Genomic DNA, 27,912 nt, shown 5'->3' on the forward strand with positions numbered 1-27,912 from the left:
CATATGTATTGAATATAACTAGAGGGTGGATTGCCCCGCCCCCAGCTATCATTTCAATGAAAGTGCTCACTGGCATTTTGAACTGAAGCACCCGGAAGCCTGCCGGAAGTAGAATTATTGAGACGTTTTTGGGGACACCATAGAGTTATGAGCATAGTGTCCTTTTTGCGTCCTATGGCAGCCCGTGTGTCAAGGAATGAACGCGAGATATTTATCAAATACACTCGAGATGGCAACCTGGAAAGCCATTATGGATTGTGTTCATACTTCATCAATATGTGCGAAACACAGGGTATTGCAATGTAAATTCTTTCACCGAGTGTACTGGACCAAGGTCAGGTTAGCCAGGATTTATACTGATGTTGACCCAACGTGCGATAGATGCCACCAGGCTCCAGCTAATCTTTTTCATATGTTTTGGACCTGTCCTTCCTTACACTCTTATTGGTCATCTATATTTGATACTATTTCGGATGTTTTACAGATGCCCATAGATCCATCGCCTATCATCTCCCTTTTTGGCGTTCTCCCCGAGACCATTTCTCTGCCCAAATATCAATCAGACTTTGTTGCTTTTGTTGGCGAGACGCCTTATTTTGACCCATTGGAAGAAAACATATTCACCCTCCCATTCCCGCTGGATTTGTGATATACTATACTTTTTAAAATTAGAAAAAATTAAATACACATTGCGTGGCTCCATCTCAAAATTCTATTAGGCATGGCAGCCTTTTCTATCGCACGTTGACAATCTTGCACTCGATCCCCCAACGGAACCTGAATGAGTCTGTAACCTGCATATATGGAAGTAACCAATCTGATGTATGATGAACCCTTGGTGTGTACCTGCTTATCACCTCACTGACATGTACAATTGCTTTCAATGACCTGTGCCTAACTCGATTATATATATATATATATATATATATATATATATATATATATATATATATATATATATATATATATATATATATATAGATGATAACTAATATAATAGAAAATAGATATGATAATTACAATACAATATGATATATGATAACTATTACAATATGATAGAACCTCAATGTTGAGTGGTTTATACAGAACTCATATTTTGCACGCACAACATAAGAGACAACTGGAAAAAAAAGATTTGGCAGCTGTAACTGTATGTACCATTTTTTATGAACAAAAAAAAAGGTACAGTACGAAAATACAAAAAAATAAATGTAGCTAAAAACATTGTTCTTAGTAACATAAAATGAAACTCGCAAAAAAAAGATCATTTTTCAGGCATAAACAATATCCTTGTTAAACAAAAAAAAAAGCTTTTCAGCGTCTTCAATTTACATTTTCAGGGATATAAACATAACAAGGTAAAATATATTATTTTAACACGACAACAAGACATGACCCCAAAACATGACATAAGGTGCAACTGGGTCATTGCTTGAGACAACATGGCTGAAGTCCATTGACAGCCTCCAACAAATTGAGAGTCCTTCATTAGGCCTACTGTATGCCCTTCACTCATTCCATCCCATTTAGACCGGGAACGCATCTGTGTGTCATTTTTAGATTTCTTTGGGCTATTCAAAAATAGCAGACCTACAAGCTCAAGCTCCTGAGCTTGTAGATCTGCTATTTTTGAAATAAATCGTGAAAATCTTTGAATATATATTTTTTAAAGCGAACATTTGTAACTCAAATATTTGCTTCTGGGGGTCCCTGGAACAACACATTTTACAAATGTTAGCTTTAAAAAAAAAAGTGCTCATATACAAGTTATATACAAGTGCTATTTTTGAAAAATCGTGAAAAGTTGTGCAAATCTTGAAATATAAATTTTTTAAAGCGAAAATATGTTATGTACGATTTAAAAAAAAATGCAGATCTACGAGCTCGTAGCGCGGCACTCGGTGCCGCACTATGAGCTTGTAGGTCTGCTATTTTTTAATAGCCAAAGAAATCTTAAAAGGACAGAGATGCGTCCCCGGATTGAATGGGTTAACCAGAGTGGACTGTCGGTCCAAAATAAATGTGGCAAGTCAGCAGCTTCTTCCTTCATCAAGAATCAAAGCGTTGCTTCAGTCCCCTCCATAACATTTTAAATGCATCCACATCTAATAAATAGGGCATAGCTGTGGCGGTCATTTTCTGGTTCCAGACCCCCATTCATTTTTCCCATAGAGATTTCCAAAAGTATTTATATAAATGATTTTAAGCCAAGAATCAAAGCCATCCAGGATCCTGCTGAATCATGGACATAAAACATTTGATTATGTGAAGAAAAAAAAGGCTTGATTGTAGGGTTAAAATAATTGATAACAAAAAATGTGGAAATCTATGGGAAAAATGAATGGGGTTTGGAACGATGGAACCAGAAAATGGCCGCCACTGCTATGTCCCCTATTACATTTGGATGCAGTGCTAAATCGCAACGGACACTTTGCTGGTTTGGGCCCTAACCCTAACATAAAAATAAAAGTCAAACAAACTAAACACTCATCATTGTGAGGCTGACGTTACGCAAGGCTCTACAGAGGTTAGGTTCGGAGGAACAGGCTCTATGCACAGCAGCCATTTTGGAAATGAATTGGCCCTCTTCCTTACTTCCTTCACATGTGTTACCGATGATACTAATGAAGGCTCTGTTCCCTTCTGGTCAGGGTGCTGATATTGTGCATGCTGGCTCACTAGAAGCAATCCATTTTGGTTCCCAAATGGCCCCTTATGGTGAATGTGTCACTCTGAGAGTGTACAAATGAATCCATTGTGTACTCTCAGAGTTATGGGCGTGCTTGAAAATAAGAAATGTGACAACCACTGTGCTAAACTAAATGGAACAGAGCCTTAATTAGTATTATTGGTAACACCTGTTATTCATTCCCAATATGGCTGCTGTGAATAGAGCCAATGGGAACAAGTAGTAACAGCGTAAAACAAGCGGAGAGTAAAGTCAACGACGATGTGGCTGGTGAACACCAAAGGCCAAAGGCCATGATCAGATCATTACTGTGGCTTCTGTTGTCCTTGCATGTCAGGCCAGGCTTCTGCGGGTGGATTGGAGGTACAGGTGCCTCCGAACATCCCATCCTGTCCTCCGGTCCCCTGCTGAGGGCGAGGAGGGGTCTGCACGAACAATCCAGGAGGAAAGCCAACGGGCCCGCTTCCGTACGGATACGCATGTGTGAAATAAGAGTTCTGGGCGGCCCCGGCTCCGTACGGATATCCAAGCGTGACGTAATAGTTCTGGGTGCCAGTTCCGAACGGATATCCATGTGTGAAATAAGGGTTCTGGGTGACTTGACCGTAAGGAAAAACTGGGGGGGGGGCATAGCCTGCAGCTGGCAGGGAGCCACCGGGGCTTACCATCGGTACGGCGGGCTGGTTGACGCTGTAATCAGAGCCAGTGAACTGCTGGCTGGTGGGGTTTGGGTTCACCACAGTGACATAACTGCCCATGTATGGACCGACCCCGATATTAAAAGGAGAGGCCATGGTGTTGTATAGACTAGTCTGCAGAGCTTGAGCGGTGTTTGGATTAACGGCTGTGGCGGCGCCGGGTTCGCCCACGCCGGGGCCCAGATTACAGTCCAGCTGTGGGTTGGAGGTAACGGGACCATCTTCACCCACGGGGTTGGCTGCTCTGTAGTGGCTTTCCAGAGACTGGTCCTCATCGTTGACGTCGGCAGCTTTGCTTTCTGCCGTTAGCTGCCGGTTGTCTTTGCTCATGTAGTCGTCTGCAGGCTTCGGAGACACACGTTTCCACTTCAATGGGTCAACACTTTGGTTCGGTTTGGTGATCAGAATTTTACCAATCGAGTCCCATTGCCTCCTGGGCTTCACCAGGCCTATGGAGGTTTGGGTGGATGTTGATGTCGTGGCATCAATCTCAATGGCATTTTCAGGGCTCGCTTGGCTGGCAGAGAGGCCCTTCCCTGATGGCTTGGGAAGGATGACTCTCAACTTTTTCATGTTGACGATGGACGTCATCGGTTCACTAGGGGGCAGTTCTTTGTTGGCTCTGAGGAACGGGGGGACGGCGGTCGCAGAGGGCAACTTCAGCGGTGGCGAGGCTCGTTTAGCGCCGGACAGGGCGGACTGAAGGACAGGCTTTATTGGCTCGCGTTTAGCCAGTGAAGAATCTACGAACCAAGGTGTGGTTGACAGCTCAGTAGATGCAGCTGAGACTGGCTTTGTTTGAGGGCTTTCGAGAGTTACGTTGGAGAAAGCTATTTTTTTAAGTGAGTTCAAGACCAGCTGTAATTTAGGTCTAGGCTGCATTTGGGAAGGCTCACAGTGTGGCACTGGAGAAGCCAGTGTTGTAGGTGCTGATGTGGCTTCTACTGTCCCTCTGGCCACTTGGTTTTTGGAAGTGGGACACTGGCTGGTTTCTACTTCGACTCTGGCCACTTGTTTTAGGGAAGTGGAACACTGGCTGGTTTCTACTTTGACTCTGGCCACTTGGTTTAGGGGAGTGGGACACTGCATGGCAGTCGATGAGACGTTCAAATAAGGACCTGGGCGGCCATCACACGTGGCACTGCCATCGGGAGACGTTAAACTTCTTCTCCGTTTGAACGTCTCTCCATCTCCATTCGATGACCCGTCATCCAAACCATGTTTCACTGCTTTTCTCATTTCTGGGGGGACACAGAAAAGGCAAATATATTAGGAAGATACGTACAATACCGGACTGTCACACACCCAGAGACAAATTAAATACACAAGCATGTCAATCATTGCTTTCATACAGCTACAGGGGACATTTAAATGATCTGTTACAGTGAAACAGTCAAATTAATCTCTGAAGACAGATTTTCAATTTGCAATGATAACAAATTGCATGTTTTTCAAAAACAAAAAGTAATTGAAAAAACACGGCCCCCTCACGTATTAGGAGGGCAGGATGAGTCACCAGAACCAAGGACGGGTGCTTTTGATGAATCTAACATGTTAAAAATGTAGTTAAGTTATAATGGGTTTGTATAGGAAGGGGGCGTGTCTGATAAAATGAATATCAAATATCTAATTACTGAATCAAGCAACTTAAAAACTGTCTGGGGAGCTCACAAAAGCCTGAGTAAGACAACAAAATGACCAAAACATTTTTTGAAAGTGAAATATCCCTTTAAGACTGCTAAATAAGAAAAAGGGGTACTTCCAGTACCTATTCCTCTCCGTTTGAACGTCTCTCCATCTCCATTAGATGACGTGTAATCCAAACCACGTTTCACTGCTTTTCTCATGTCTGGGGGGGAGAAAAAAGAAAAAAAAAAAAGGCAAAAATGTTAAGATGCATAGAATAGCAGGACAAAAAAATACTATTTGAGTTTCAAGCAATACCTCTTGTCAACTAGGTTGAGTTTCAAGCAATACCTCTTGTCAACTAGCTTAACATGGTCACATTTGCACCCTGAAATTAATTTAAGGATTTTACTATGTATATCCAAGTCATAATAAGGTTTCGGGGAGAAAAAAATTGCAGAAAAAGTGCAGGTGTAGTAAATAGAAAGCAAGAATGAAACCTCTTTTTTGCCATTGTTATCTTGGCAATAACTAACAGTACAGTTGGTCAAAACAGCAGGGTTATCAGGACAACAAAACAAGTTGTGTCCCAGTGAGCGTCAGTATTTACCAGTATGTCCAGAGAAACAGGGGTGGGTGTAGTCTTCCTGTTTCACCTCCTGTTTAATGGTGACTGGAAACAGCAGAGAGACAATTAGACCAATTATACATGGTTTTATATTCGACATTCTATGTGCTGTGGGAGTAATGTTGACCTCACACACCTGTTATGTTTGAGTTGTGAGCGTTCAGGGTTGTGAGAGGCTCTGGGTTCGGCTCAGTCTTCACTATGGACAAATTGATTGGAGTCGTCTCAATCAGACTCTTTTTCAAACGTACATTTTCTTTGATGTCTGTCGCTTCTGAATTGGGAACAATGATAATAAGATCATGAACTCCAACAGCATTCACTCGCTGGGACATAATCTGTATTTTATGTGTGATGTTGATTCTAGTATATACCTTTATCTCTGCTCTTGTCTGCCTCTGGTGGTCTGGATGACTCCTCTGTGTGAGGAGGGTCTTGTGAACTCTGCTGGTCTGTTCAACAGAAGGCATCTCATTTTAACATTGTTTTAGTCAGGCGCCTAGGCAGGGTTTACATTTAGGGTGGGCAAAATGACGGGCCCACCTCCACGAGGGGCAGCCAATGTATCTATTGTTGTCAGAGGAGCTGATTTTTTCAGCAGCTAGGCAGGGCAAGAGCTGACTACGCTTCTGGCTTTAATGAAACATAAAGCTTGTCTATAGATGGAGAGGTTCTCACCTGGTGGTGGTTGGTCGGCAGGTGGACAGGAGGAGGTCAGATTCTGCTGTTTCAAGATGTCCTCCAGTATGTGGATGCCTGCAGACAACAATCAATCCACTACAGTTACAACACCACACTTTAAAGGACCATAGCTGTGAAGAGACATGGATATGTAATGACACTGATTAGGTACTTTAAAACATAAGTTAAAGTAAAAAAAACATGACTACCTTCACTGAATGGAGCCGCTTGGACACGATGATATGAGTTCTTGTCAAGCAGTATAACCTTGACAAGAGAAAACATTACACTAGTTAAAACATGAATAATATAGTTAAAACCAAACCCATTTTTAAATTAGGCCGAATCACACAAAACTGTGTATGTACAACATAATCTCACGAGAATTTAGTTGTTTAACTTCATATATGTGGTCAATTAATCATGACAGAGCCGGCGGGCAGTGACACGCATAATATCTGAATAAAGCAACCTATTTTCGGCATGGCCCTTTCAGAAGTCTCCCTGCGTCACTTGTCTGGTGGCCGGGGAAACGAACTGCTGATGAGGAGGGGGAGGTGGAATGGAGGGGCGGTGTTTCACAACAGTTTTTTTCTATTTTTGATGTCTGTTATAGATCAGAGATCATGGGGTTCAAGGTTGTTTTTTTTATCTCTGTTATAGATCCTGTATTCCTTGGCTGTTTCACCACCACCTGTAACACAACGGTGAACCCACAGCAGAGGTCAGCTTCATGGAACATGCAGCATCACACTGGGGTTACCTCAGCATCCAGTCCGTATGTTGGATTCTGTTCCCGTCTGGCGACTCTATCGATAGCATCCTTGATGACTTCCATCTTCTCACTCCAGACCTCCAGATTGCAGAAAGCCAGTAAATCAGGATTCTTCGACTAACACAAAAAAGAAATACACAAGACATTTCAAACAGGTTGGTTCAACACAGCCGCTGCCATAGCTGTGAACGTATTGAAGATGTGTGGCATTAACACAGCCGTTGAACAAGGCAAAAAACAGACAGTGAGATGAGCCGATCTACAAGCTCACAACGCGTCGCAGCGCGACAACACCCGAGTGCAACCAAACATAAAAGGACTTGTCTTAGTTCTACTGGATCTCTTCTCCACTCGTCCCTCACTAACATTTAGTTTTTATTTGTTGACGAAATTGGCACTATATTTAGTCTTAGTCATCGCAGCTTAGTTTGTATGTAGTTTTCGTCAGTGAAAAAAGGTAGTCGACAAATATTTTTCGTCATAGTTTTAGTCAACACTGCACCACGGGCTCACATACTCACTATGTAGTTGAATCGGTGTTTGGCAGATATGATGTGTCCACAAATATTTCTGAGCTCAACCACTGCGTGGCAGGTCCGACAAAGATAAAATGGGAAAAGTCTCTGAGTGATGTCTCCACACTGAATCTCCAGCACTGAGCTCAGACCTGGACACACACACACACACTTTTTTTAAAAACATGCATACATCATCGAGTCTCCAATGTTTTGTCTCCTGGGAGATAGCACACTTTTGCCACAAGGTGTCAGCAAAGGTCAACATTCACGGATAACTGCAGGACTTGTCACTGCAGCCAGGCTGATATTGAGACATTGGAAAAGTTGTGTGTACACCAGGGCTGGCAGATTGGACTCAACTTATGACTGAGGCTGCATCTTACCAATATTTCGCCACAAAGGATTTTTCATTTGTGTATGAGGGCAAACTAACACTCACCTACGACTCGCCTTCTCTCAGCTTCTGACAGCTTCACAGTGAGGTAATAGGACACACGGCTTTTCCCTGTGAGTGACAGACAAATCAACCAATAGAATACAAACCTACGCCATCAGCGAAACATTAAATACAACATTGGTTCTCAAAGTGGGGTCCGGGGACCCCCATGGGTCCTTGAGGGGGTTCCAGGGGGTCCCCAGCAAAATGTGTTAATACACATAGCGCACAATAATTTGAAACACTTCAACCTTTTATACTTTGGCTATTCAAAAATGGCAGATCTACAAGCTCATAGCGTGGCACTCTGTGCTCTGTGCCACGCTATGAGCTTGTAGATCTGCTATTTTTTGAAAAATCGCGAAATTTTGTGCAAACCTTTGAATATATGTATTTTTTAAGCGAACATTTTTAACTTAAATCTTTGCTTCTGGGGGGGGGGGGGGGTCCCTGCAACAAAGGATTTGAGATGGGGGTCCGCGGCCAAATACATGTCATTGTGGTGGTCCTTGACATGAAAACGTTCGCGAACCACTGAAATACAATAAATAAATGCAGTGATTCAATCCACACATACCTGCTGAATTGCTTTGGTGCACTACAGGCTGCTGGTGTCCACCGTCTGGGTCCAAGAACGGCCGTCTATCCGGACGTTCCAGTGGCTTCTGTGTTCCCTCTACTTTGATGCTTCTTCTTTCCCTCTGTTCTGGGTCCTGTGGTTGTACACCAGGGTCTTTGGGTGCTTTCGGTGCCACTGGCTGCGTCCTGGAGTCCTCAGAACACTCTAGCAGAACATCACAGCTCTGTGGACCTTCTGGCTGGGTGTCAGTGGGTGGCCGTGTACCAGGGTCCTGCTGCCTTGTACCAGGGTCCTGTAGCCTTGTACCAGGGTCCTGCTGCCTTGTACCAGGGTCCTGTAGCCTTGTACCAGGGTCCTGCTGCTTTGTAGCGGGGTCCTGTTGCTTTGTACCAGGGTCCTGTAGCCTTGAAGGGGGGTCCTTTAGCCTTGTACCAGGGTCCTGTAGCCTTGTAGCAGGGTCCTGCTGCTTTGTAGCGGGGTCCTGTTGCTTTGTACCAGGGTCCTTTAGCCTTGAAGGGGGGTCCTGTAGCCTTGTACCAGGGTCCTGTAGCCTTGAAGGGGGGTCCTGTAGCCTTGTACCAGGGTCCTGTAGCCTTGTAGCAGGGTCCTGCTGCCTTGTACCAGGGTCCTGCTGCCTTGTAGCAGGGTCCTGCTGCCTTGTACCAGGGTCCTGCTGCCTTGTACCAGGGTCCTGTAGCCTTGTACCAGGGTCCTGCTGCCTTGAAGGGGGGTCCTGTAGCCTTGTACCAGGGTCCTGTAGCCTTGTACCAGGGTCCTGTAGCCTTGTACCAGGGTCCTGCTGCCTTGTACCAGGGTCCTGCTGCCTTGTAGCAGGGTCCTGTAGCCTTGTACCAGGGTCCTGCTGCCTTGGAGGGGGGTCCTGTAGCCTTGTACCAGGGTCCTGCTGCCTTGGAGGGGGGTCCTGTAGCCTTGTACCAGGGTCCTGCTGCCTTGTACCAGGGTCCTGTAGCCTTGTACCAGGGTCCTGTAGCCTTGAAGGGGGGTCCTGCAGCCTTGTACCAGGGTCCTGTAGCCTTGAAGGGGGGTCCTGTAGCCTTGTACCAGGGTCCTGCTGCCTTGTACCAGGGTCCCGTTGCCTTGGGTCCTGTTGCTTTTTAGCGGGGTCCTGTTGCCTTGTAGCGGGGTCCAGTAGCCTTGGGTCCCGTTGCCTTGTAGCGGGGTCCAGTAGCCTTGGGTCCTGTTGCCTTGTAGCGGGGTCCCGTTGCTTTGTACCGGGGTCCCGAGGAGCCTGCTGCCATTCCCTGGAATCCCGAGGACCGCCTTGCTGCTTGACAGAGTGTCTCTGCTGTCTCAGAATGGCTTGTATTTTAGCCAGGGCTAAAAGAGAAAGACCACAATCATGTACAGCTCTGTGGTAAACACTGTCACTGTAAGATTAGTATAGTTAAGGTAGGGTAAGGGATATTTTTTGGTTAAAACAAAAAGTTTTTTGTTAAAAGGTTAAAGCTCTATAGCATTGCTATAATGTTTGTTCAGTAACAGGGGTCTCCCTGTCACTCCAGCTCTTTAATAAACAGAAAATAAATGTTCAGGTAGGTGACAAACTTTCAGGCAATCAGGAGAGAGTACCCATTTATCAGCTTCATTTTTATAGGTTCCAGTTCCAATTTTGTGTCTGCTTATTTCTTTGTGTCACCACTTCCAATTACACTTGTTTAATCTGTATCCTGACTGAGTCCTCTATCCTGATTGGATAAAATTGGTACCCCGACCTGAAAATGCATTTTCTATTTAATAAAGAGTTGGAGAGACATGGAGACGTCCTGTTACTGAACAAACACTCTATAGCAATGAGTACTATCAAAACATAGAGCTATTTAGCACTTATTTTAGTCAAAGGAAATCACTAACCCTACCTTTAACTACAACTAAGACTAAAACTAAAGAGAAACACTTTTTTTTGTGAAACTAAAATAAATACTAAAGACAGGGAGATCCCTGTTAGTAATGACTGTAATCCGAATATAGAGCTTTAAATGATTTAGTTTTTGTCAGTTACACCACCTTTAAACAGCTCTCAACATGCTGTACACTCGTGCAGACAAGTACAATTCAAATGGACAGGGTTTTACCTTCTGGTACTTCTGCTTTAGTCAACTCTTCATACTCTCTTTCACTATTCATTGTCACCGTCTATGCAAAGAAAAGAAAAAAACAAGGCAATATGATCATCAACATGTCTGTCGCTTTAAAGTGTGTGTGTGTGTGTGTGTGTGTGTGTGTGTGTGTGTGTGTGTGTGTGTGTGTGTGTGTGTGTGTGTGTGTGTGTGCGCGCGCGCGTGCGTGCGTGCGTGCGTGCGTGCGTGCCTGGTTGAGTTGGTAGTTTTCAAAGTGGGGTCTGGGGACCCCCGAAGGAGTTCTAGGGGGTCCCCAGACAAATGAGGAGTACACTAGTTTAATGTGACTACAGTTCAATTCACTTGATCACAATACAAAAATGTTTGAGTGACTAGTCTAACAATATGTTTCAATATCACCACTATGAATCCTTTTCTCATGTACAATTACGACATTTAGATTTTTAGTTGATAAAAGAAATACATTTAAAAAAATAAATGAGTAGGGAGACAAGAAAGTAGTTACCTGTGTTCTGCCGGCCGTGTTTTCCTTAGCCAAGTCAGTGACAATCTTCTGGAGCTCCATTTCTGACAGATCCGAGGTCAACTTTGGGGTCAACGCTGGGCACATGAACCTCTAAATGCATCATTCAGAACATACAGTTAACATGTAGAAAACCAAACCCTTTCCTAAAACTCTACAGCATATACAATAGCGCCCCCATTTTCGCCAGTGCCTTACCCATTATCCCTAAACTTCTTTGCCATTTTTTACTATTTTAAAAAACATTTTCAAATAGTTCACATAGCCAATCTACAAGCTGTCGATGTAGATCGGCTAGTTGAAACTATTTGAAAATGTTTTTTAAAATAGTTAAAATTGGCAAAGAAGTTTAGGGATAATGGGTTAGGCACTGGCGAAAATATGGCCCCTACAGTAGGTGTTTTAATCACTCACCACATAGTTTGATCGGTGTCGGTAGCCAAACCTGTGGTTCCTTCTCTCCACCTTGACCTCGCACAGTTGACAGTAGATCGCGAGCCTTTTATCGTAGATGACGCGTACCATGAAGTTCAAACCTGCAAAAAGGTCCACAAGGCGAGCAGCAACACAGGGTTCCCATTAGTGGAACAGCATGGCAACAGAATTACCAGGTGACAATTAGGGATGGGACGATATGAAAATGTCATGTCACGATTATTGTGACAATTTACGATATTATCGCGATAATCAAAATCTCTCTTTTTTTAAACCACTTGAACCCCAGCATCCATAGTCTGGGGTGGAAGATTTGACAAAAATAGCCGATCTACAAGCTCGCAACGCGTCGCGACGCGTTGCGAGCTTGTAGATCGGCTATTTTTGGCAAAGAGATTTAGAGAGTGAAAAAAGACTGTATCAAGTACGTTCTTTACAGTTGCGGTTTTACCAATTCTAGAGGGTTTAAGTGGTAGCGGATATGCAGCTCGGCAAATAAAGGTGACCCAGTGTATGACGGAGGACAATTTCGCGATCAATTAAAATATCTAATCTTTATCACGATAACCAATCATAACAATTATCGTCCCGTCCCTAGTGACACTTTCAAAAAGTAATACTGACCCACTGCAGGTCCGTTCGCTTTGGAATCGAATCGCCTGGTGGATTCTGAGGTTTGTGCAGGGCTGCTCTCAGACGAGGGAGACATAACCGTGGCCAGAGAGGGAAGTATGAACGGCGTGCATCTCTTCTGTGACGCGTGATCACCGGGCGGCTGTACACGGCCGGTCATGGAGCCAGCTTTAGTAGTCTGACAGGTAGTCAAGGTCGTGTGGGCTTCGGGTTTGGTTGACGTTTTCCAAGGGGTTTCGGTAGCGTTGGAGGTGACTTTCTTTTTGGGGGAGCCTGAAGTATCACAGGCCCCCGCGACTGGCGGACCGGCGGCGACAGCTTTGCCCGTAGCGTTGGAAGAATCGACGGCAGCCTCAAACTTTTCCCAGAGAGATTCCCAGAGAACTTCAGAGAAGACCGAGGTGGTGGTTGTTGTGGACGAAGAGGGTTTGGAGACGTCTGGAGTTGCGTTCGAGAAGGTCGCCGTAGGCTTGGGCGTGACCGTAGCGGAATGGCAGGCCGTTGCACTGGGTTTAGAGGCGGTCGTAGACGTAGTACAATTGGGGATGGTCGTGGTGTATTTGAACATGGGTGGAGTTGAAACGGGAATGTGTGCAGTGGCTTTGGAGGTAGTCAGGGTCAGGTGTGACATGGCTCCGGTAGATTTGGAGATGGTGGATGTCGCACTGGAGATGGTGGCTGGTTTACCTGGTCCTGAAGTGCTTGTAGCTTTAGACACAGCTCCCATAGATGCAGTAGATTTGGAGATGGTCGCGACAGATTTAGACAATTTGGAGGTGAATGGAGTCGTGTTTGAGAAGGTCGGCGTAGGCTTGGGCATGACCGTAGCGGAATGGCAGACCGCCGCACTTGGTTTAGAGGCGGTCGTAGACGTAGTACAATTGGAGATGGTTGTGGCGTATTTGAACACGGGTGGAGTTGAAACGGGGACGTGAGCACTGGAGGTAGTCAGGGTCAGGTGTGACATGGCGCCGGTAGATTTGCAGATGGCGGACGTCGCACTGGAGGTGGTGGCTCCTGTACCTGAAGCATCTCCGCTTACGAAGGGAGCTTCCAGTGCTTCCAGAATATCCCAGAGAGCTTTCTGAGCTGGGGTTGCACTTGGTTTAAAGGTGGTCGTAGGCCTTGTAGGTTTGGAGAAGTGTGACGTGGCTCCAATAGATTTGGACAGTTTGGCTAATTCAGCCACAGACTTGGATATTATATTCATTTTCTGTCCTCCTTTCATTCTAAGATAAACATAAGTAGTTTTGCTTGTGCCGTCTGCTTTCAATGGGGATCTGGCAGTAGCTTTCTGGGACTGGCTTGCGGATGACTTCATCTCCGTCACCTTTAAAAATAGCACAAACAAATATATTATGCAAGTGACTGCTTATTTAACACCTTTTAAATGGCTACGTACAGTACAAGTTAGAACATGATGAACTATTCTCCTCCCTTTTCAACAACGCTAGAGCTTTGTATTCCCTTGCATTTTCAACAAGATTCAAGATTTTTATTTTTTAAGTACAAAAGAGTAAATTCTTTGGTTCATCAACAACATTGTAGCAGCAATAACAAAGAAATAAGAATGGAACAATAGCAAGAAAAAAAGTAACATATACATGGTCATCATAGCACACTTGGAGGTGGTTGAAGGTGCTGTATGCATGATAATGAATATTATGTCATTTAAGTGTGCAATGCACAGTATGCGTTTATAAATATCTATTTTTAGGGCTGTTCTGATTAGAATATTGGGGTCCGATCATGATCCCTGATTTCCCTATACACGTTGTTGTCCCATAGGGGTCCATACAAGGCCCCCCTCCTATTTTCCTTCTGTACCAAAAATAGCCGATCTACACTGATATGTTGTGCCATGCACAAGGTTAGAGACATTGCATGGTTTTGAGACAAGAGTTGGAGGTGCTAATCTGTTACAGAGTTTAACCCAGGGGTCTTCAACGTTTTCAGGCCAAGGACCCTTTTACTTAGTCTGCTATTTTTTCATTTTTTCATTTTTGGCTAATGTTCCCCTCAGAAAAGGAATTCTAGGGTTCAAGTTAATGTAAAAAAAAAACTAAATCACACAAAGATTTGGCGGACCCCCTATAGTAGCTCTGAGGACCCCCTAGGGGTCCCGGACCCCCTGTTGAAAACCCCAGGTTTAACCCATTAAGACCGGGAACGCATCTGTGTCACTTAAGAATTCTTTGACTATTCAAAAATAGCAGATATACAAGCTCATAGCTTGTATATGCTTGTATGTGCTATTGTATATCGGCACTATGAGCTTGTGTATCTGCTATTTTTGGAGAAATAAAAAAGAAAAGAAAACGTGTGCAAATCTTTGAATATACATATGCATTTTTTTTACTCAAATCTTTGCTTCTGGGGGGGGGGGGGGTCCCTGGAACAAAATATTTTTACAAAAAAAGTTTGAGAATCAAGGATTATAGCAACATAAGTTTTTTTTTAAATTAGTTAAAAAATATAATATAATATATATATATATATATATATATATATATTCAAAGATTTGCACAAAATAGCAGATCTACAAGCTCGTAGCACGGCACTCTGTGCCGCGCTATGAGCTTGTATATCTGCTATTTTTTAACAGCCAAAGAAATCTTAAAATGACACAGATGTGTTGTCGGTCTTAATGGGTTAATAGGTCAATCCAAAATCATATGCATAACGTTAACTATGATAGAGCACAGAGCAATGTTTTGGTGAGCAGGCAGGCATATGATGGAGAACGGAGATGCAAAAGAGACGGCAAACTAAACCGGTATCTCTGCCCTCGTTACTTGTGCTGCGGGCCTCCGCCAGAGGACAGTGTGGTGCACATTACAGAGCTTTTTATAACATCTTAAGTTAAGTGGGGTCCGGAGACCCCCAGGGGTCCTTGAGGGGGTTCCAGGGGCTCCCCAGCAAAAGTAGTTACCATAGCATCGCAATCATTTTAACCACTTATAACCTTTTATACCTTGGCTATTGAAAAACAGCAGATTAGCACGGCACTCTGTGCCGCGTTATGAGCTTGTAGATCTGCCATTTTTCAAAAATCTTGACCAGTGAACTTTTTTTTAACACAAATCTTTGCTTCTGGGGGTCCCCGGCACAACATATTTTCAAATGGGGGTCCGCGGCCAAATCTTTATCAATTTGGGGGTCCTTGACGTGAAACAGTCAAGGACAACTTGCGACAGATCGTCTAGACAATGATAACTATATTGCTATTTGTGTGGTATAACTGCATCCTGACAGAACTGTGTGTGTAGGCAAATGCTACAAGTGTAGATATAAACGCTTTGTAATACATTTGTGCAGCCAGGCCACTTCCCTGAATGTTGCACTTAGAGGACATTTAGTTCATTAACCCATTAAGACCTGGAACTGTGTCATTTTTAGATTTGAGCTAAAAAGCATTATTTTACACTTTGGGCTATTCAAAAATAGCAGATCTACAAGCTCACAGCGCGGCACCGAGTGCCGCGCTATGAGCTTGTATATCTGCTATTTTTTTAAATTCGTGAAAATGTGTGCAAATCTTTGAAAATATATATTTTTAAAGCGAACATTTTTAACTCAAATCTTTGCTTCTGGGGGTCCCTGGAACAAAATATTTTGATGGGGGTCCGCGGCCAAATACATATCATTTTGGGGGTCCTTGACATGAAAAAGTTTGAGCACCACTGATATAGAAACATACGTTTTTCAGAAAACTGATTTAGGAGACATGTAGAATCGGCTTCAGCCTGTTCTTCTACAGAGAGAAACTGTGTATCGTTTATGGCATGTGAAACACCTGTCTGTCATTCCCTCTCACCGTGGATAAAAGTAGAGCAAGGCATTCTCAAAGAGCAAGGCATTCTCAAATGCTACAAGTGTAGATATAAACGCTTTGTAATACATTTGTGCAGCCAGGCCACGTCCCTGAATGTTGCACTTAGAGGACATTTAGTTCATTAAAAAGTTAAGAGAATATTTTCATCATGAGACAAACGGTCATGTTCAAAGCCTGTTCTTCTACAGAGAGAAACTGTGTATCGTTTATGGCATGTGAAACACCCGTCTGTCATTCCCTCTCACCGTGGACAAAAGTAGAGCAAGGCATTCTTCAGGTGGGAGCAGATTTTATGTTTGGACATCAGAGCCTATTATGTGGAACCGTCAGATAAGATTCTGTAGTCTCCACGGGGTGACTAATCGATAGAAATAAAAGTCATTTTGGGGGTGAACTATCCCTTTAAGTGGTTAATCCATGATTAATTCAAAGCTGCTGGTAAAAACTTTTTAAAGTGTTAAATGTACCCTCAATGTCCCCCATCCCTCATGGCCCAACACGTGGAGAGCCACGTGTTGGTCTCGCAGCTCTCTGGGACGCCTATAGGGATACACTCTGACTGGCCAATCATGGACCAGATGAGAAGATTTCTGAAAAAAACAAACAAACAAACATAATAGAGAAGTCACTGTTCTGTTGGAATCAGTCATAATTACACTTTCAAGTGGACACAAATCAGTCATAATTACACTTTCAAGTGGACACAAATCAGTCATAATTACGCTTTCAAGTGGACACAAATCAGTCATAATTACACTCTCAAGTGGACACAAATCAGTCATAATTACAGAAGAGAGAACGCTGGAGCAACACAGACAGTTTAGGCCTTTTATTAATTTCGGTGCTAGTAAAACAGACTGACGTTTCGGTCTTTCGACCTTCCTCAGAAAGAATAAAAGGCCTAAACTGTCCGTGTCGCTCCAGCGTTCTCTCTTCTGCATCCATTGTCCCTACCCTTGTGACGCACCGGACTGTCCGTTTAAGGCTGAGGCGCAACGGTAGAATCCCTTTGTTCTTGCAGTCATAATTACACTTTCAAGTGGACACAAGTCAACCTCCGACAGAGTCTCAGACTGAATGAGCAGCATTTCCGCTGTGAGTTTCCCCTTTATGCAGGAAGTGCACAATGTAGTAACACAGTACAGTTAAAGGACGACTCCACCCATTTTCAAATAATAGAGCCTCACTAATGCTCCTGATAAAATGGTGTAATTTTTTTCTACTCAGTCCGTCTCATAGGAGGGCTGTGGACACTTCAGAAACCCGTCTACCAGTGACATCATTGTTAAGGTTTGTTTTATATAATAATAAATATTTAATATATATATTTTTTGTATTTCAAATGTTATTAAGGCAAGAACAATGGCTTCCATTATAGCATGCTAACTTTCCAGGAATAGAAAGCCTGTAGTTTCTATTAGCTTGAATTCCCCATCAATGATGTCACTGGTAGACGGATTTCTGAACTGTCCACAGCCCTCCTCTGAGACACAGACTGAGTAAACAAAAATTGTGCCATATTATCATGAGCATTAGTGAGGACCAATTATATTTAGACAGGTTGAAAATGGGTGAAGTCGTCCTTTAAGTAACCCATACACTTTCCCAGTCCCGATACTGATATATTATTTTGTATATTAAAAGAAGGTTATACCAAGACAGTTTGGCAAATAGCTTAAAATTGCATGATGAGTATATCCTGTGAAACTGTGTACCACTCTCAGCAAAATGGCATACCGTAAATAAAAAAAAAAGATATACGGTAAATAGCGTTTTGTAAATGTGGTGTACCACTTAGAGCTCGCAAACGACCGAAAAGAGAGAGAAAGCTGCATCGACGGTTTGATTAAGTACACGACGGTTTGATTAAGGCGTATATTCAAAGATTTGCAAAATAAAACACAATTTTTCAAAAATAGCAGATCTACAAGCTCATAGCGCGGCACTCGGTGCTGCGCTATGAGCTTGTAGATCTGCTATTTTTGAATAGCCAAAGTATAAAAGGTCATAATTATTGTGATGCTATATTAACACATTTTGCTGGGTACCCCCTGGAACCCCTTCAAGTACCCCTGGGGCCCCCGGACCCCACTTTGAGAACCATGGGTCTACAGGGTGACCAGCTTTTTGCCGAGTTTGGCGAGAACTAGCCTGGGATCAATACCAGAATTCGGGGTTTCAGATCCGGTCTGGAGCGGAAATAACTCAACGTCACCAGGTGGCTGGAAAACACACGACCGGAAACCTCCGGCGCCGTGCGCCTTCAAAATGACTTTAGTTTGGTATAATCGTTTTGTTGTCTCCGCCAGGCCGAAAGGCATGGCGAGAGAGTATGTTTTGCACCCTGTCCGTCCGTATGTGTGTCCGTCCGTCTGTGATCAGCTAATCTCCGGCACTGTTGGCTTGATCGCAGCGTAACTGTGCACACACACACTCCCTGGCAATTCCCTGAAATTCTGCCCCAAATGTTTCACATGGGCCTGTTATAGCGCCACCAGGAGGCCGCTTTTTGCAAAACATTTTTTTTATAGTACTCAAACAGATTCTATCCAAACTTCACGCAAATCGGTACACAGTATATTATCGGTACACACTCTATAGTCATTAAACCAAATGGGTCATTCAGATTTTTCACATTCCATCCTGATTGGCTATGAATGGCTTCCAAAGTTCGCACTAGTGCTCCGTTTTGCACAAACTGCCTCAAATCATGAACACGGCATGCAATTTCCGTGACATTTTGCACACACACTCTCACTGGGCCGAGGAAGAAATGCCAGTTGAAAAATATCAAATCAGCCTCATGGTGGCGCTATAACAGGCCGATTCGTGGTGTTTTACCTATAACTGCACCGATCTGTGTAAAACTTTGTATGTGCACTCCCTAGAGGCCAAGGAAAAACCTTTGCCCTGCATTTTTCACATCTGCAAGCGCTCCCACACGGCCCCCCCCCCCGTCACGCCGGGGCTGGATGCATGTCATGGACATAAGATCATGACCTCAAATCAGTAATTAATATTGCACCATAATATACTACTTATAGGAACTGAAAAAACAATCTTTAAAAAAAACTGATGAAAACATTTAAGATTTAAAGGACGACTTCACCGCTTTTCAACCTATCTTCATATAATTGGTCCTCACTAATACTCATGATAAAATGGTACCATTTTTTTCTACTTGGTCCGTGTCTCATAGGAGGGCTGTGGACAGTCCAGAAACCTGTCTACCAGTGACATCATCGTTAGGCATGATTTATTTTTCCAACAAGATTTCACATTTTTTATTTTTATTTTTATTAACACAAGAACAATGGCTTCTTTTATTGCATTGCAACTTTCCAGGAATAGAAAGCCTGCAGTTTCTATTAGCTTGGATTCCCCATTGATGATGTCACTGGTAGACGGGACTCTGAACTATCCACAGCCCTCCTCTGAGACACAGACCAAGTAGAAAAAAATTGTACCATTTTATCATGAGTATTAGTGAGGACCAATTATATGAAGATAGGTTGAAAAGCAGTGAAGACGTCCTTTAAGAGTGTATGTATGCTGACCAATAACTGGCTCTCTGCTTTCCGTGCTGTTGAGGTCGACTTGTGGCTCGACGTGGGGCTGGGCGTCTGCGTGTCGAGGCAGGGGGGCATCTGCACGTCGGGCCAGGGGGGCGTCCCCTCGTATAACCAGGGGCGTGTCTCCACGTCGGGGCGTGGAGACACGCTCCCCTGGCTCCAGAGAGCCCCCCTGGCCCGACGTTCCTGGCTCCAGAGAGCCCCCCTGGCCCTCTCAATGTCGGGGCAGGGGGGCGTCCCCCCTCCCCCGTCGAACCAGGGGGAAGTCAGCAGGTCGGGGCGGGGGGGCGTCCCCACGTCGAACAGGTCGAGTCGCCCCGACTCGACCTGTTCGTCTGTCTGCCGGGGCGTTTGGCTGGAGTCCATTCCAAGGTTGGAGTCCGCTCTCAAGGCTGTCAACACACAGAACATAATGGAGAGATTAAAACACCTGAACCAGGGAACATCAACATGTGTCCGTGGCAAGACTGGTCCTTTTTTAGCAGCGCTAGCCGCGGATCCTGCTCTATACCTGACTTTGTCCGTGTTCACCGCCAACGCTCTGATTGGTCAGACCCGTCAACGCTCTGATTGGTCAGACCCGTCAACGCTCTGATTGGTCAGACCCTTCAACAAAGTGATTGGTCAAGCTTCACGTGACACATGGCTATAAACACATTATAAACACATATCGATGACATAATGTATCAAAGGCGCCGCTACCTTCACACAGGGTGTGATTTTTTACATAACATAATGTTCTTATTTTGATCATAAGACCCAATTACTGAATGCCAGGTCTCCAGGTTTTCTTCAGAATATGTATGACTCCGATTTACTATGACACTATGGCAGATTTTAGGAGACCACTATAGTGTACAGGGGTTATCAAACTTTTTTCTTTTTTTTTTCTTTAATCCAAGGACCCCCATAGCTCTGAGAGTGTACACTCTCTCAGAGTTACACACCTGTAAGGGTCCATTTGGTTTGACAAAACATGAATTAGTGGGAAATAAAACGGGCTTAGGAGAGATGTTATGAACAGTGGAGAGTCGAGGTTGCATCTTATGAGCATTATGCTTTGAAGCAACATGTCATTTAATAGAATTTATTGACATAGCCTACATACTTTTCGCAAGAGGACATTAAATTGCATGTTTTCTCCTCGATGAATAAGTAATCCATGATCACACATGCTGCAGGTGCACTTTGATTCCACGGAGGGTTTGATGCGATTTGTGCGTGCGCTCTCGGCTCTCACTTTAAACCAGGGGTCTTCAACAGGGGGTCCGGGACCCCTAGGGGGTCCTCAGAGCTACTATAGGGGGTCCGCCAAATCTTTGTGTGATAGGATTTAGTTTTTTTTTTACATTAACCATTAACCTCCTTTTCTGAGGGGAACATTAGCCGAAAATAGCAGATCTACAAGCTCTCAACGCCTCGCACTGCGAGGCGTTGAGAGCTTGTAGATCGGCTATTTTTGGCAAAGAGGCTATAGGTGTAGAGGGTGTAGAGGGGAAAAAGAGCAGACTAAGTAAAAAAAAAACTTTAATCTGAAACACAATACGATATAGAGGGGGGTCCCTGCTTCATCTCTCTCTCAGCTAGGGGGTCCTTGGCCTGAAAACGTTGAAGACCTCTGCTTTAAACCATTAAGACCGGGAACGCATCTGTGTCATTTTTAGATTTCTTTGGCTACTCAAAAATAGCAGATCTACAAGCTCATAGTGTGGCACTCTATGAGCTTGTATATCTGCATTTTTTTCAGCTAAAAAGTTGTGGAAAATGTGTGCAAATCTTTGAATATATATATTTTTAAAGCGAACATTTGTGACTCAAATCTTTGCTTCTGGGGGATTCTACAAATGTCTTCTAAATCCTAACAGTTTTCTGAAAAATCTTATGTTGCTATTATCAAACTTTTTTATGTCAAGGACCCCCCAAAATGTATTTGGCCGCGGACCCCCCATCTCAAAATATGTTGTTCCAGGGACCCCCAGAAGCAAAGATTTGAGTTAAAAATGTCTTTAAAAAAAATATATATATATTCAAAGATTTTTTTTTCTAAGAAATAGCAGATCTACAAGCTCATAGCGCGACACCTCTAAATCTAAAATGACAGAGATGTGTTCCGTTGACAGTTTGAATGGGTTAACTGAATGGGGAACAACTTTGTTCCCCATATGTATTGCTGCAGTAATCTGATCCCTGGTCAGTCAGCCCGAGCCCACCACGAACATCTGCTGCTCCCACACCCACAGCCAGCATACAAAGAACAATGACGTGTTGTTGTGTATTAGCTTGTCTGACACCTTTATTTGGTCGAGTTCAGAGAGGAAGTGCATGTAGCCGCCCGGTAACAGAACGGTCATTTTGCGGCGAGAGGCAAGCATGCAGCCCATACACAACGACGATTGCGCAACACAATGGGAACAGTGGGGGGAAAAAACAAAATAAATAGACCAGCGGTCGGCGAGATCGACAAGTCTATTGCTAAATAGTGGGGAGACATTCAGGCCCTTCTATGGTATTATTAACCACTTTTTCAACCTGGCACCCGTATTTTTTTGGGGGCATGTAATGATTATAGACGAAAATGTAATGTCCCCCCCCCCCATTATAATAGCTGATCTAGCTTTTATAGCTTTTTTTATATAGAACCAAATGGACCCTTATGGGTCTGTAACTCTGAGAGAGTACAAATGGAACCAAATGGACCCTAACGGGTCCATTTGTACACTCTCAGAGTTAAATTGACATAGATTTTACAATATAAATTGCGGTCCAAGTGATAGAAATGCCATTAAATGGGGGTCTGTAGCCCTAATGCATGTTAAACTGGGGGTCCTTGAAACTAAAATGGTTGAGAATCACTGCTAGAGATCCGTAAAAACCTTCTCTTATTGGGGTCCCTGGCTTATCTTTTCAAATGGGGGTCCGTGGGGTAATAAGTGTCAATTTGGGGGTCCTTGACATGAAAAAGTTTGAGAACCACTGCCATAGGAGACATAAAAGGCAAACGTTGATCAAAATAACAATTCTTCTAAATCCTCTAATGGTGCACACTTCTTGTAAATTAAGTACTGCAGATGTTTAACAATAATTTTACTCTTGAGAGTGCAAACATTGCAGGTCCATTTGGTTTCATTTTAGGCTCTCAAGAGATAAAGACCCATAGGGGTCCATTTGGTTACCAACTCTCCATCATTTAGCTGGGGACCACGTGGAACCCCCTCAAGGACCACCGGTCCACTGGTTGAAAACCACTGCTTTGGGGTGGATGGTAAATAACAAATCCCTCTGATGCACACATCAGCACTGCTCATGTCTAATATCAGTTTACATCATTCTCAGATGAATAAAGTGTGGAGGGTCTTGTTACATTTTTTGCTGAACACGGATAAAAGGACGCATACACCATATCATGCATTTATGGCACTTTACCAGGGACGTGCACAGATAGACTCTAGGTGGTGCTAGAGCACCTGCCCTTTGCCCTCTTGACCAGAAGTGCCCTTTTTTTTCCAGTTTACAGCAGGGGTCTTTAACGTCTTCAATTTCAGGGGTCCATTAGGGTTTGGATCTGTCATTTTGAACCCACGAAGAGCTCTATGTATGTGTAGAATATATAATCTAATATGTTAATTATTTATTCTGACTCCTTATTACCAAGTGATGTTTATTGAAATCCAATAAACAACATCATGTAGTAGTTCTTCTAACTTCTAACTAAAACAAGTAAGCTTGAATTCAACCTGCAATTAAGGTGTATAAAGTACTTGAAAACCATACTTGAGTAAAAGGTACAGATATCTTGAAAGATATTTTTACCTCCAGTAAAACTGAAAAGTCACACATAAGAAAAGCACTTGGATCAACGTGTTAAAGCAGCTCACATCATATGTACTTAAAGAAAAAAAAAATCTTTTCATAGTACAAAGAAACGAACCAAGCCAGAATAAGGCTGTCTACTTCTCACTACTTTCAGAATAATGTAGCTTTCAAGTAGTTTTTTTCCCACCATGTAGCATGGGTAGCTTAAAAGAGTGTCGATTATGCCAAAGAAATCATTCTTCCTCTGCACCCATTATCTAGTTTTATACAGTATGATGCATTCATCCTCAATTGCGTCCAGGGCTGAATGATGATTTTAATGATGAACATACAAATTGAAGAAAAAAAAACATCACCTTGCCAGCCTGCCTCAACTATTCTTCTCACAAAGAAAGACACATCCATGCCAGGGTCGGAGGGACCTCGCTGATTTCACAGAACACACTGAAATATCTACTTCCCATTTTCTCAATATCCAAATCAAAGCCTGCACTATAAAGGGGCTGGCACAAAAATGATCCTTTCAAACATCAAAATGCATGAATGCAGTATGAAGCAGGCCCTAAATAAGTTACCATAAACATTTTACGCTCTCAAGAGTTGAATAATTGTTAAACATCTGCATTACTTGGACCAAATGGACCCTTACAGGTGTGTAACTCTGAGAGAGTGTACAAAGAGAGAGTGTACAAATGGTTCCATTTGTACACTCTCAGAGTTATGGGTGTCCTTGAAAAAAAAAGAATTGTTATTTTGATTAACGTTTGCCTGTTATCTCTCTTATGGAACCAACATCAATACAGCGTGGATGGAACTGTGTGGACAAAATCGTATCTAACGATAACAAAATATTCTAAGTCTTGGGTCTGAGAGTCTAAATCTCATCAAACTGTGGTCCGTGGCTCAAATTCCGAATGAATAATGGACCTTGATATGAATGATTTTACCGGAGTATTTCCAATTTTCAGTACTTTTACTTCTTCTCCACTACATCACAGAGGCAAATATGATGCGACCGCCGACGCATTGTGAGCTTGTAGATCTGCTATTTTCAAAAGGTTCGAGAACTTGTGAAATGGGACATTCTGCATAATGAGTACTAACTACTTTTGGTACATCAAGTACATTTTTATACCAATACTTTTGTACTTTTACTCAAGTAAATTTCTAATTCCGGACTTTTACTTCTACCAGAGTATTTTTATATTGCAGTATGATACTTTTACTTGTAAAAAAATGTAGTACTTTCCACCAATGAGAGTTGGTAGCCGAATGAACCCTGATAGATCTTTAACTTTTGAGAGTGTACCCCAATGGAAGCAAGCCATAGGCTTTCTTGGGTTTAAAATCCTGTTAGCAGACCTTGTATTGCAGTGGTTCCCCAAAAATAATCATATTTGAACTGGGGACCCCCCACCCTGGTTCCACAGATAAATATTGTGAAAATAGCTGATCTACAAGCTTCTAGATCAGCTATTTTCACAATGTTTGCCTTTCTGGTATTTTTTCATTTCTTTTCTTAACTTTTTTTTTCTTGGTACACATTTTTGTTTACATTCTTCATTGTCATCCGACCCACAGGTTGAGAACCACTGTATTGAACTGTACTTTTTTTGCAAACTGCAAATAAAGTATTCAATCAATCAAAAGTTGATTTTAACTACGCAACCCTATCGGTTGGGAGGTGTACTGCACTCTGACACATTATAACTCGATGAGAAAATGGCCACCGATCTGATTAAAATGCTTTTTAATTGAACAACAGGGAGGATGCGGGTACTTCTGATGACCCGTACATAATTAGAACATCCATGGCCATGAGGTAAGCACTTTATATTTGAAATATGAACGTTTATGTAGATGTACGGGCCAAAAAGGGAGAAAACGCAAACACCAGGTTGAAGTTCATCCATGACACCGTCGTGTGATCCAACCATGCCTAACGCAATACTAACAATATGATTACATCATTGTGTGTCTTACATGACAATCTAATAACTCAATAAACAATGCAATATCATCCCCATTTACAGTCTGAATGTGGCGTTCCGTTACATCCGTTAGTTATAAAGTATTCAATCAATCAGTTGGTTCCAAAACAAACCGCTCCCTGACGAATCATAACCAGTGGTGAGTACTCACATTTTGTACTTAAGTAAAAGTACCAAAACCACAATGTATAAATAAAAGTCCGGTATTAAAAATGTTCTTAAGTAAAAGTACAAAAGTAATCACATCAAAATAAAGTTCAAGTACTGAAAGTAAAAGTACTACTTTTTGCAGAATATCCCATTTCACAAGTTTCTAAATGTATAAAAATGCTTTGAAAATAGCAGATTTGCAAGACTCACAACGCAACGCGTTGTGAGCTTGCAGATCTGCTATTTTGAAATAGCCTGCACATTTGCATGCAAATTGTTAATACTCCAGTAAAGTAACTCAAACTTGTACTTATAAGTGTACTCAGTTACTTTCCACCACCGATCACAGCGCTATGATTCGCTAACACACACATTTATAGACGATCAATGAGTCAAGATAGAGTTAAAACGGTATTTAAACGGTTTTTAAACGTTAAAACGGCGCTGCTTACCACTGTAAGACGCTTGAGATTCATCTAACGTTGTTGATCCCGTGATGATGAGTGACAGAGTGACAGACAGAGGTACAGAGTGACAGACAGAGGGACAGAGTGACAGGGTGACAGACAGACTGACAGGGAATCAGACGTTACAGGTGTCGCACAGACAGTGGCAGGCAGAGGCAGTGTTGCCAGGTTTTGCGAGAAAAACAAGCAACCAGGTATTTTTTCTTTTTTTTTAAATAATTATTTTCAGCAGTATTTTTTCACAGACTACAGCCCATTTACTCAAGTACTGTACTTAAGTACAATTTTGAGGTTTTTGTACTTTACTTGAGCATTTCCAATTTCCAACACTTCTACTCCACAACATCTCGGATCCAAATATTGTACTTTACCTCCACTACATTTATTTGAAAACTTGAGTTACTTTGTAGATTTTGATTATTATTACAAAACATACATTAACCACTTCAGCTCTATGTACTTTGGTCATTTGAAAATACCAGATCTACAAGCTCACAATGCAGAAGGGTCTGCAGACAAATGCATATTAATGTGGGGGTGAAAATGACGTTGAAATGATGTTTGAGAACCACTGGATTAAACAACATTAGCAAACAAGCCCAAATAAGCAACTACACTTTAGAAACAAGCCCAAATAAGCAACTACACTTTAGAAACAAGCCCAAATAAGCAACTACACTTTAGAAACAACCCCAAATAAGCAACTACACTTTAGAAACAACCCCAAATAAGAAACTACACTTTAGAAACAACAAGCCCCCCAAACAAACCGCAACTACCAATATTTACAAGCAACTTTACAGGGAAAAAGCCCAAAGTCGCTTATAATAAGCAGACATGGCAACGCTGGTCGCGGGCAGCTCGCCTGGGATCAGTTCACTTCACAGCTTGCTGATCCGGTCTGGGTCTAGGGCTGAACCGGAAATGCTGCGTGCATAGATGTGTGTTCGTGCAAAGTACCGGATGTAGTAGGCGGGCTCTAGACCGGATCAGAGCACCCAGTAGAAACCGTATTGACCAATAGAATCTAGCCAGGCTTCTTACAGGTATTGGGGAAAACCTGCTGGCGCAGCAGATATGAGATAACGGCCTGTTGACGTGCAGGAAAAAGATGATGAGAGATATCTCTGTATGCAACAAGTACTATGCTCAACACAAAGTTATGAGAACACAATTATTTAGTGGCCATTAATGTTTGACATTCTAATTTAGGGTGAGCCAGGGTTAGGGTTTTTAGGAAGACTGAACTGAGCCCCGTTGTGAACGTCACTCTCCACTATAGCTCCGAGAAGAGGTCCCGCTGTACCGGCTCCCGGCAGAGGTAGAGTCCGTCCTAACGCAGTGTAGATCACCATTTTTGCAACATCGTATCCAAAAAGTAAAAGTAGTCCCAGATACCTACAGATGTTTGAGATTGTTCCGGAAAGTCACATTTTTACGACGAGGTTGAAAAAAACATTTAAATCGCTTATGTAGTCAGACTGTGCCATGTTTTCCCCATTGTAGCCAAATCGGGAGCAGTAGTGGCACCTACCGTCGGGGGGTTTTCCGGGTTGAATGGGAAAACATGGCACAGGCTGACTAAATAAACGATTTAAACGTTTTTTTCAAACCCGTCGAAAAAAAATAATTTCCCGGAAAAATCTCAAACATCTGTAGGAGTCTGGGACTACCTTTCCTTTTCGGGTGCGATGTTGCAAAAAAGGTGATCTTCACTGCGTTTGGACGGACTCTACCGCTACCGGGACCCGGTACAGCGGGAC

At 43.0% G+C, this 27,912-nt stretch overlaps 1 protein-coding gene across 1 annotated transcript; it reads right to left on the reverse strand.

The window, feature by feature from the left end:
- Positions 1-1,155: 1,155 nt before the first annotated feature.
- LOC311061814 (uncharacterized protein) lies at positions 1,156-27,504 on the reverse strand (the record flags this gene model as incomplete). The annotated part of the gene is made up of 18 exons (XM_084080511.1): positions 1,156-4,628; positions 5,156-5,236; positions 5,624-5,686; positions 5,778-5,915; positions 6,016-6,093; positions 6,320-6,397; positions 6,532-6,589; positions 7,086-7,214; positions 7,619-7,764; positions 8,055-8,120; positions 8,629-9,969; positions 10,725-10,785; positions 11,236-11,346; positions 11,668-11,789; positions 12,313-13,651; positions 16,624-16,746; positions 19,714-20,120; positions 27,456-27,504. 18 exons carry the CDS (start codon positions 27,502-27,504, stop codon positions 2,995-2,997), a joined length of 6,024 nt encoding a protein of 2,007 aa, XP_083936637.1. The 3' UTR covers positions 1,156-2,994.
- Between the last annotated feature and the right edge of the window lie 408 nt (positions 27,505-27,912).

The sequence above is a fragment of the Gymnoscopelus microlampas genome, assembly GCF_963454915.1.
Source record: "Gymnoscopelus microlampas genome assembly, chromosome: 15".
Taxonomy (NCBI): domain Eukaryota; kingdom Metazoa; phylum Chordata; class Actinopteri; order Myctophiformes; family Myctophidae; genus Gymnoscopelus; species Gymnoscopelus microlampas.